This window comes from Papaver somniferum, unplaced genomic scaffold (assembly GCF_003573695.1).
Source record: "Papaver somniferum cultivar HN1 unplaced genomic scaffold, ASM357369v1 unplaced-scaffold_19, whole genome shotgun sequence".
NCBI classification, from domain to species: Eukaryota; Viridiplantae; Streptophyta; class Magnoliopsida; order Ranunculales; family Papaveraceae; genus Papaver; species Papaver somniferum.
In genome coordinates, this window is record NW_020628818.1 from 5287359 (window position 1) to 5297758 (window position 10400).

At 37.3% G+C, this 10400-nt stretch overlaps 3 protein-coding genes across 6 annotated transcripts; 1 reads left to right on the forward strand and 2 right to left on the reverse strand.

Moving 5' to 3' along the window:
- Positions 1 to 436: 436 nt before the first annotated feature.
- On the reverse strand, positions 437 to 3088 carry LOC113338830 (O-glucosyltransferase rumi homolog). Its single transcript, XM_026584223.1, has 6 exons — positions 2855 to 3088; positions 2193 to 2770; positions 1818 to 2007; positions 1641 to 1705; positions 1201 to 1414; positions 437 to 1051 (listed from the first exon to the last, which is right to left on the reverse strand). The coding sequence occupies exons 1-6, from the start codon at positions 2960 to 2962 to the stop codon at positions 725 to 727; spliced, it is 1482 nt and encodes a 493-aa protein (XP_026440008.1). The 5' UTR covers positions 2963 to 3088; the 3' UTR covers positions 437 to 724.
- On the reverse strand, positions 3025 to 6619 carry LOC113338831. 3 transcript variants are annotated; one of them, XM_026584226.1, is made up of 10 exons: positions 6407 to 6619; positions 6181 to 6287; positions 5974 to 6097; positions 5788 to 5884; positions 5530 to 5604; positions 5356 to 5438; positions 4942 to 5088; positions 4342 to 4414; positions 3944 to 4268; positions 3025 to 3827 (listed from the first exon to the last, which is right to left on the reverse strand). In XM_026584226.1, exons 4-10 carry the CDS (start codon positions 5840 to 5842, stop codon positions 3752 to 3754), a joined length of 834 nt encoding a protein of 277 aa, XP_026440011.1. In that variant the 5' UTR covers positions 5843 to 5884; positions 5974 to 6097; positions 6181 to 6287; positions 6407 to 6619; the 3' UTR covers positions 3025 to 3751. The 3 variants fall into 3 exon arrangements, with proteins under 3 accessions (XP_026440011.1, XP_026440009.1, XP_026440010.1); XM_026584224.1 differs by having other exon boundaries at positions 6181 to 6290; XM_026584225.1 differs by having other exon boundaries at positions 6181 to 6293.
- Positions 6620 to 6923: 304 nt separating this feature from the next.
- LOC113338873 (peptidyl-prolyl cis-trans isomerase CYP20-1-like) lies at positions 6924 to 9456 on the forward strand. 2 transcript variants are annotated; one of them, XM_026584274.1, is made up of 8 exons: positions 6924 to 7052; positions 7228 to 7290; positions 7583 to 7661; positions 8136 to 8183; positions 8294 to 8317; positions 8598 to 8780; positions 8910 to 8985; positions 9109 to 9456. In XM_026584274.1, the coding sequence occupies exons 1-8, from the start codon at positions 6975 to 6977 to the stop codon at positions 9251 to 9253; spliced, it is 696 nt and encodes a 231-aa protein (XP_026440059.1). In that variant the 5' UTR covers positions 6924 to 6974; the 3' UTR covers positions 9254 to 9456. The 2 variants fall into 2 exon arrangements, with proteins under 2 accessions (XP_026440059.1, XP_026440058.1); XM_026584273.1 differs by lacking the exon at positions 7228 to 7290.
- The last annotated feature ends 944 nt before the right edge of the window (positions 9457 to 10400 follow it).

Below are 10400 nucleotides of genomic sequence, written 5' to 3' on the forward strand. Positions count from 1 at the left end.
GCAGTATATAAATAGGAAATACAATTCTGCAACGGATTACATTGCAAAAGAAGCTCGACTAAAAAATTTGCGGCATAAGTCATCCCAACTACAACTACGAATATCTAAATCAAGTGTTGTTTCATTAAATAAATAAATAAATAAAACAGCTTCTAATCACATGTGTAACTGACATCAATAATATACCACTTTCCATAATTTTATAAAAAATCTTTCCTCCCGTAAGATTTATTTTCCTCCCAATAACAAGAGCCGACATATAGGCCTGGGAAACAATTTGGGCTAGCTGGTGCGAGAAGAAAGAGCAAAGTCAGTAGTTGCACTTACTCATTGAGTATAGGACCGGCCGGCTTTAACCAATAGCTTCAAAGCTACATTTTTATGTTGGCAGAATTCTTTTCCACCCAATGGTGCATAGTGATATAGAATATGCTCAGTCAGACAAGACTCTTCTTCTATAGCATTAGGTACCAGGGTAGATGAAATATTTGGGTTACAGGACAACAGTTTCCATTACCAGGAGGATTTTCTTTTGTAATAATCCTGGATTCTTGTTTCATGCTGAAGTAGGATATGTACTACATTGTAACATTTTATAACAAAAACAAATTGAACCAGGAAGGCAGAAAGTATTGTCCTGGAATCTTCCTAATCCAAAAAAATGAAAAGGGAAGAAACCGGTATATCTCATTAACTGCGGTAAGAACGTATCTACATTTGCTCATCATGTCTTCTCCAATTTCTGTAAATCTGCAATGACTTTCTGTTTTTTCCGTATCCAAGTTTTTATGATGTCAGGATCGGCAGGTGGGAGTGTGCATGGATACGATGACGAAGTTGAGGTAGCTGACCTTTCAAGAAAATCCCTCTGCTTTGGATCAGCATAGCAGAGAAGAGATTCCATACACACTTCTTGAGCAGATGAAGGTGGGTATGGCTTGAAATGTTGCAACTTAGAGTACTCACTGATAAGGTGATACATATACTCGTACACTTTTTCCATCGATAAACTTTCCATGAAGTCTTGTCCGCCTCTCCCAATGGTTTCAGCCTGATTAGCAAGAACAAAATTAAGGATATTAGACATTGAACAGGAAAGCTAAATGCAAACCATAGTAATTCAGGCAAACCCATTTTTGATTGTTCTGGAGAATATCAAGAAATAACTAACAAGAAGGAATTTGATGAAAATCGGAGTACCTCGGAAGGGTTTCTGTTGCCCCAGTCAACAGCAAACTTTATGGATCGGCATAAGTCTGTTGTTGGGTAGATAGGCCAATAGTTTTCTCTTGGTAAAAGACCACGGCTGAAAAAATCTTCATACTCTGGAGATATTATTAATGTAAGAGAGCCACAAGACAATATGTATTTCAAACTCACAGACCAGGCATAACCCTCTGCATAAATTTTATACCTGCAAAATGATAATAATCGTCAACTCTACGAAAAATGACCGCCCAACGCCAAGATATCAGCACATTGTCAACTTGCAATTTGAACAAAATGCTTATGCTAGGAGAAAAGTTTCGCTCTTTTCCAGCAATCCAATATTTAAAGAAGTCCATGAGCTACATTCAAGCTTGGCATCTATGTACATCCAGCAGTGCACTACATATTTTCTTTTCAGTATCATGGCTTACCTATGTTTACACTGATTAGATAGTTTAGACTGCTCATAACCACCCTTTGCTTCTTCCAACCAATTCTGCAGTGCAAGATAAGATGTTTCATGGAGTCCTTTAGAATTAACCAAAGCAATGAAACAATTTAGGTGCATATAATGTACAAAATGCTCTGAGATGTTGCTAAAATTCAACCTGACGCATGATCTGGGCTCCCCAAAACCTAGAATGATTACAACGCATCAACTCCGTACGAACAGGAGATAGAACATCTGGGTTTCCTTTCCAGTAAGCTCGAGGCCACCTCTTTATCCATTCTTTAGCTTGAGAACCTTGTTTTATGCTTCTAAATTCATCATCCCAATGTTCTATGTTCACTTCCGGCCTACATTAATGAATCCATATGTCAGTACAAGCCTACCAGCCAATGCAACCATTTCCAAATTAGAATGCAATACATTGCTGTTCTGCAATTGTCTCACTTTATGGCACAGCTGCAACATTCATAATACTTGAAGTCAAGAGAACTCAGAGAATATGTACAAACTTCTGAAATACAATACTACTTACCAACCCCAGAAAGACCAATCAGGAAATGGAATATCGAAATGAGCATTGGTGGTGCAATAACGGAACAACGGAGGCGGAATTTGCCCAGAATACTCTGTTCGATTCAGAACAGGTCTATCCATACAATCAAACATAAGATCAACATCTGGGACTAATCCTGGATATCTTTTAAGAAGTTGTAAGAAACTCCATATTGTAAACATAGCTCTACTCTGAACACAATCATAATAAAAATCAGCATACAATCTACCATCGACGATTGTTATCCTAAATGCAGCTGATTTTTTGGCTTCCATAAATGTAGATAATGAAATTCCAGATTTAGACCATGGTTCAAGATCTTGATGTATCCAACGAAAAAATGACGGACATGAATTCTTAGATTGATCTGCTGATGATGATGATGATTCATTAAGATTGTTGTTATTGTCGGGGTATCTACGACAAGTTAGATACGAACATTCAATGAATTTAGAAGTTCTTGTGTATCTTGAACCATCATTGAATTCTTTATGTGGGAATGGATGCCATGGTGTTGGTTCTAAGTTGTGTCCTGCTACTGTTCTTGTTTGATCAACCTGTGTGTTTGAATAAATTCCTCAATGAGTTAAATAATCACAGGAAAAAAAAATGTAGCAAATTAGAAACAAGAGTAGTAGTACCTTGAAGAGGAAAAGAAGAGTGAGAGAAAACAAAGCTAAAGCAAAGAGAGCAATGACTTGAAGACGTGAAGCTCTTGCACGTAAATAGCTTGGATGAATTTTTCCCATTTTACAATTCTCCAGAAGCTTTTATTATTATCAAGAAGATTCATGGATTTTATGTTTCTGTGTGTTTCTTTCTTCTTGCAGGTCCTTGAGTTTTCTCTCTCTAAAGTTCAGTCAGTCTCCTGTTGTATCCCCACAAAATGTGGAAAATTTATTGCCCTTTTCTTAAGGTAAGAAGAATTGGTCATTTGTCATTTGTCATCATGTCCTCTTCTGTATACACTCTCTTTGTACTATGTGCATTACTGTTATCAACAAAAAAAGACTAGTGAACTGCCAAACTCTTTAAATTGCTGGTCCATTGACAATTCTGAATGCTACACTGTGCTTTCAATAATGTGTCTGGTGGAGCCATGGTGTTGCAGATTTCTGATAGAGGGAAGGGAGCCCATATTATCCCAGATCTGTAAATACAATTTACTGTCTTTGAAACAACACAATAAATAATTTACTGTTACCAATGTGCTTACCATGGCTTAGCATAGACAAGCACTAGGCATATACATACATACACTTATTGGGACTATGTGAGTTACAATCATAGACACCATACTATTATTAGTTGCTGAGCCATAATTTTCAGCAGTACTATGCAAGGCTTTGTCATTAGCTTAGAAGAAACCCACAGCTTTGGCAAGAATATAATATGATGTATCATCATAGACGAATTCGTTAATGTAAGTAAGTAGTTAGCATGATATAGAGATATCCTAATCCACAAATGGGATATGCGTTTTCTTCCAGGCAAGTCTGATTGGCAATGACAAGCATCTCCCCAGGAACCTGTACTGCTCAAACTGCAATTATCCTCCTCAATTTCTTCATTTTTCTGCAACATACAGGACAAACTCCTGCCTCCTCTATAATCCTGCGGAAATTAGCAGTTTTATCACACATCTTAGTCCAACATTTGGACCGATTAACTTGCACTAAAAGCAAATGGATTTTTTTTTTCTTGTCCTAAAGTTAGTATTGGTGAATTACCTTGTTCCACATGTATAGCATGTAGCACAGTGTCCACATGGAAGGAAAAAACTGTCCCTTGCAGTATCAGAGCAAACCAGACAGAGATGATGAGAATTTTCAGTCTCTCCTTCTTTTAGTTGTTTTCCTTCAGTGGAACCCAATGAGAGGGGGTCTTCAAATTCCTCGTCATGAGATACAGAATCATAGGAAGAACCCAAACTCAATACATCATCATCTTTTTGTCCCAGCAATGGGGTTCTCTCATTATCAGAACCATTTTGGCTGCTGTTTAGGAACTTTGCACATACCTTGTATATGAGAAAGAAGATCAATGTCATTGCACCTGCACAATAGCAATTATAAGTAATGAAGAGAGATAAATGGGAGGTTCGGTCACGGTATGGAGGAGAAAGCACCTGAACCAAGAAAATATGTAATCCATCGTGGCTCATATGACACTTTGACAAACCAATCTTCTGGCGCAGTACCCTGAAGGAGCATGAAAGGGGAAACTTCTGAATAGGGGTTTCAAAGTGTTGGGCTGGTAAGCAAATTAAGATTGAAAATCTAAAACCATCTGGATAACTTGAACCACTTCCAATTTGACAGTGGAATGGGATAACATCTTTGGATTTTGGTGTTCATGAGTTTGATCCAATATTAGTAATTCAGATGACATTATATGTCTTTGGGGTGCCCAGCAAGATCTTTGGGGTTCTCCTACAATGTCTACAGATTAGGTAGCTCAGGTGGTCGGAAGATTTTATCTCATGTCTTTACCAAAGACTGAACAAGAAAGCCTACAACCTACTTCTGAATGAAAATCATGAGTAAATGTGGATAAGAAAACGAGCACACGACAAACTCCCAAGGGGAGTAAAATCTAAGCTACATGTTCACAATGGACCTTTGAAGCTGTTACGCAGTAAATGTTTGATGGTACATACAAAAGAAAATACAACTGTATGTCTTTCAAACCAGAAAACATGGAAAGAAAATATAACTAGCGGTTTCACCTGTTGTCGACCAGGAGAAGATAGAACAGCCACATTTTGTTTAAAGGGAAAAAGCTTCAAACCACATAAACTTTCATTCAGGGAACACTTGTAATATGCCTTGGATGTATTATACAAGAAAGCCTGTATACTGATGTTCAACCGCACCTGTTCAGAGAGAGTTCCCAATCATTATCTGGATGAACAAAATAAGTCGGTTCTGACAAATATGCGCATATGAACAAATTCAACCGGGATACACATTGATACAAGTAGCAATTCGACTACAAGATACGATATATTGATATTAGAATCTTGAGTCAGATTGTCTGCCATTGGAGAGCCGTTGGAATTTCAAGAACAAGTATCACATTGACTCAATATGCAGAGAGGACACATTTCTTGAATAGCGGAGAAGGACAAAGTATAAATTACCTCGGCTGGCTCTGGATTAATGTTAGCCACTGCAACATAGTAATAGGAAGATTCGTAAACTTTCTGCTGAATCCTACCACTTCCTGGTAAGACATTAGCATGATGCATTTACTTCAATTTCTGTATAGAACAAAAGAACAGAAAGGTGCAACAAGTGGCATTTTTTATTCCTACCTTGAACGATACTCCACGATAATGTGGTGTTAGGATATGATGGGTCCTCAATCCATTCCAGAAGGTCTTTCTCACCTGCAAAATCAAATTTAAGTACTACATAAAAAGTAATAGACATATTAAGACTATACCAGCATCCTAACATGTTTAACCGTCCAGGAGGCGACATTTAACAGAGAAATCTTACAAGTATTAGCGTAGTTCCACTATTGCCGTTGCAAGCTACATAACATTTTGGCTTGAGAATTGCTAACGTACCTTCGGCAATCACAATGAACAGTGGAGAAGAGTTCTGAGATTTTGCAGTATACATAATATCCACCTCAGATCCTGGGTTCAGATAATATATCCATTCCTGCAAAATCCAAAACAAGTAAATATCATTTGGAAAACCCATCCATGACAATACCCTTTTATAGAGAATTGGGCACAAGGACTGATTGCCTTATGTGAATAAGCCGGTACAGGTGTAGTAACTTTCAGACCAATTTGTCTCTACATCAAGTGGAGGAGGATTGTAAAATCCATATAGAACTGGACTTTGCTTTGAACCAGTCACTTCATATACCTATATACGAAACCCTCAAAGTGATCAGGTCATTACCAATAAACTGCAACAGAAATTGTAGTAGGTTTAGACTGGAAAATCACCTCGATTTCACTGACAAACAATGGATTCGCCGTTAATAAACGTGAGAAATTCGGGCTAATTGGCAAATCCCTTGCCGCGTAGAATCCCACAACCACCATTACAGATACTGCTGCTTAAACCATAGTTGGATCATCCCAAAACATATCAAACAATGTTTTAGTAAAGAAGAAAAATCTATAATATATAGAATTCAAATATTTGTGGAATACACAAGAAAGAACAAACCTAAGAACCAACAAATAAGGAGAATGATTATGCATGACCAAACATCATCCATAATGTCCAACGAAGACCAATCACTTATCATCGTAAAACTTATTCGAACATTTCTGTTCTGTTGTTGCTGATGATCTTGTTGATTCTCTACTTGTACTTCAGTTTCCTGGACTGGTACTGACGAAGAAATGGACGAGGAAGAAGCCATTAGAGAATGTTCCATTAATGACTTACCACCAGTAATGTAATATGAATCATCCATTCTGGCTTTCTCGCATTAATGTCGAAATACAGCTCAAATAGAGGAAAACGTGATACCAACCGGTCAATTTTTTCTTCTTTGTGTAATTAGGCGGGAAGAGTAGGTTTGTACCACGGGATAAGAGAGCCGTGGGGGACTATCTCAGCCCAAAATTGAATGGATTCAAACCCGAGTTCAAATGCGTAACCCGCTCCATATCCGAGACCATGTTCTCCAGAGTCCAGATGTGAGATGCGTATAAATTCCAGTGTCAAATGAGTCGTAAAGATAAAATAGAGAACTGAAAACTGAGATCGAAATTTAGAGAGAACAAAAATGGCATCTGCAACTAAGCTGATTTCAGTGTCTCTGTTATGGATTGTTGTCTTGTTTGGAACTCTAGCTTTTATCCAGGTAAAAGAATCAATCAAATCTTTCTTATTTATTAGTATTTTAAAGTCAACCCCTATATCAGAGTCAGATTTATTACTGTAAAACCCTAAAAATCTTGATTTTTCCGGATCGATCTGATAGAATTTGGATAGAATTTTCCCGATTTTTCTTTATTTCCATTGGATTTTGTTTCCAGAATCGATTAGGTGATGCCGATAAATCATCCGATCTAAGCGAGATCGGTATTGAGCTCGATCAGGTCAGATATAGCCATCGGGCTCGATTCTTTCTCTGTGTCTCTATTTTCTCAGTGTCAGTGTGTGTGTGGTTCTTGCTCCTAGATTTGTCTCAGTCCGCATTTCGTTTTATGGGAAAGCATTGTTCTTATCTGATGCTGTAAGCCCTAGTTTGTGTCCCTCTCGTCTCCTTACCGTTTTTCAGACTGAGTTGGTCTGTAGATTCATCTTTTTGATCAGTAAAAACCAGCTTTGAATTCGCTTTCTTGTTGAGCTATGGGGTTTTTAATGTGTAATTGTATCTTTTTGTTTCAGGCTAAGAAGTCAGATGAGACTCTCAGGGAAGTAACCCACAAAGTATTCTTTGATGTCGAGATCGATGGTAAACCAGCTGGTGTGTATTCATAAACAGATTCCTGCACTAGATTTGTAAATTTTATAGCATTATACTGAACAAATTTGAGGATTTGTCTGATAATTTTTTGTACTTGTATGTGGATAAGAGTAGAGTAGGCTTAATTTGGCTTGTGATTGTTACTTTGATTTCATGGTAGTTTGAGGATTTCTTATTCAATAAATGAGACCTGTACAGACACACAGGAGAAAGCATGTTACTGTTGAAATCGGTTTTTGAAAGACGCAGATAATAAGCTTAAAAAAGATTCATGTTCTAACAGGGATTATCTACCTGATTACATGTATTAAGAAGGTTGAGTAAAATACTTGTTTGAAGATCAAATGGTTTTGTTCTTCGCCTCCTTCCTTAGCTTGTTCACCTCCTTCCTTAGCTTTATTCTCCTTAGCAAAGATTTAGCTAAATTTTTTTGGATGAGTAAAATTTTTATTCAGTGTATTTGTTTGCATACAGGTCGTGTTGTCATGGGCCTCTATGGGAAAACAGTCCCTAAAACAGCAGGTACACGTCTAAGTTCAGCATCGTGCGAACAAGTGACTTACCTTTTTCATGTTTAGTTTCTTTCAGTGTGGCTAACTAATTGACGCATATCAACTGTTCTTTCTATGCAGAAAACTTCCGAGCACTTTGCACAGGTATACTGCTGATGTTTCGATCTTTATCTAATTTCAGCTTTATCTTTATCTCAGGGTACATGATTGCAAATCATTTTTTGCATGTTATTGTGTTTCAACTTTAAGCCAGGAAACTATGGTGTTTGTGAGATACAAATAGGCGGTTTAAATTTCTGAGGCTTTTCTCTTATGTGACGCTTTACATCAGTTCTCTCTCACTTTCTCTTTACTAGATCTGAAGAAAGGAGTGACTTGGTTAATTAGATTATTGTTTTATACTTTGTTTTTCTTCTTGGTGCAGGGGAGAAAGGTACTGGGAAGAGTGGAAAGCCTCTCCACTTCAAGGGAAGCAAGTTCCACAGGATCATTCCTAGCTTTATGATTCAAGGAGGTGATTTTACACTCGGTGATGGAAGAGGCGGTGAATCAATCTACGGTGAGAAGTTTAATGATGAGAACTTCAAGCTGAAGCACACTGGACCTGGTAAGCCTGTAATTCTTCTCAATAAGTTGAAGTTTATGTGTTTGATATAGCTCACACAGGCATGTACATATATTTTAAGCATGGACTAAGAGACTTGCATTTAATCTGTTGAAATATTGCTTGTTTTAGGACTCCTTTCAATGGCAAATGCTGGTAAAAACACCAACGGTTCACAGTTCTTCATCACGACTGTAACAACTAGCTGGTAATTAACAATGCAGTCTATTTCCCATCTTTAGTTTTGTTTTATTGATGACGTGTTTTTAAACTTCGGTCTATATAATTTGTTGAGATTTATATCTTTCCCATTGTCAACTCTATATTACAGGTTGGATGGCAAACATGTTGTCTTTGGAAAGGTGCTTTCAGGGATGGACGTGGTGTACAAAATTGAAGCCGAGGGGAAGCAAGATGGAACACCAAAACGCAAAGTTACCATCGCAGACAGTGGTGAAATTCCCTTGTCATCATAACTTTTTTTATCATCCAACAAAGATGCAGTTAACTTTTTTGACATTTTATGCAATCAAAATCTCTCCACTGTTGAGATGACATAATATGTAACGGACATAATATGGTTATCAAATTATTAGCTAGTAGAAAAACGTGATGGGTTTTCTTTCTATTAGAAAAAAGTTTTATTTATAAAAGAGTTTAAACAACCGATTTCCTTGCATCTCATTTAATTTCATAGTTTGTATCTTTTTTTTTTTTCTTTTTTTTTTTGCCTGGAACATGGCATTGTCTTTTCATTTACCCTCTCCGTGTGTTGGAAATCAGAGATGATACACCCACTGAAGGTTTGCACCGCAAAGTGTACTTCGGTGGAATCCAATGGTCCTGGAGCAACTCTAACAGGGGGTTAGTCTTCGAGTGATTTCAGGGGAGTTGAGTGTATTTTAAATCTCAGGGATTTTGAGAGAGTTTGAGTGTATTTTAAATCGGAGTTGAGTGTATTTTAAATTTCAGGGATTTTGAGAGAGTTTGAGTGTATTTTAAATCTCAGGGATTTTGAGAGAGTTTGAGAGAGTGTAGGGAGTTTGAGAGAGTTTTTTGTTTTTGAGTTTAGGGAGTTTGGGTGAGTGTAGGGAGTTTGAGAGAGTTTATTAGAGGGAGTTTGGGGGAGTTTGAGAGAGTTCACTCCTAACTCATTCTCTTTTAAGAAACAATAAACACTTATTTGCAAATAACATTGATCTTTAATCAAAAGAAAAAAATAAATGAAAATGATCATATCTCTGTATCAATAGTATGTTATTTTGTGCAACGAGATAATTTTTTTTCCCTTCAATTTAACGGTCTCCATACAATTCTAACTCCCTTTGTTCACGAACATTTTCCCACATATCATCCGCTATATTCTTTCTCCATGCATTAGCTTCTTGACGTTGTTGTTCTTGAGTTTGTTGTGTCAGAATTTCATCGTCATTTACAAGCGTTGATGGATGGCTATCTTCCTCTTCCTCGACCGGAAATTCATCTGAACGGCATTCTTTTCGTAAGAAGTTGTGTAGGCCTGCACAAGCTGTCATTATCTCCGCTTGCACCTGATACGGAAATGGAGGTTGAGACTTAAAGATCAAGAAACGAGACTTCACAACACCGAACAATCTTTCAACT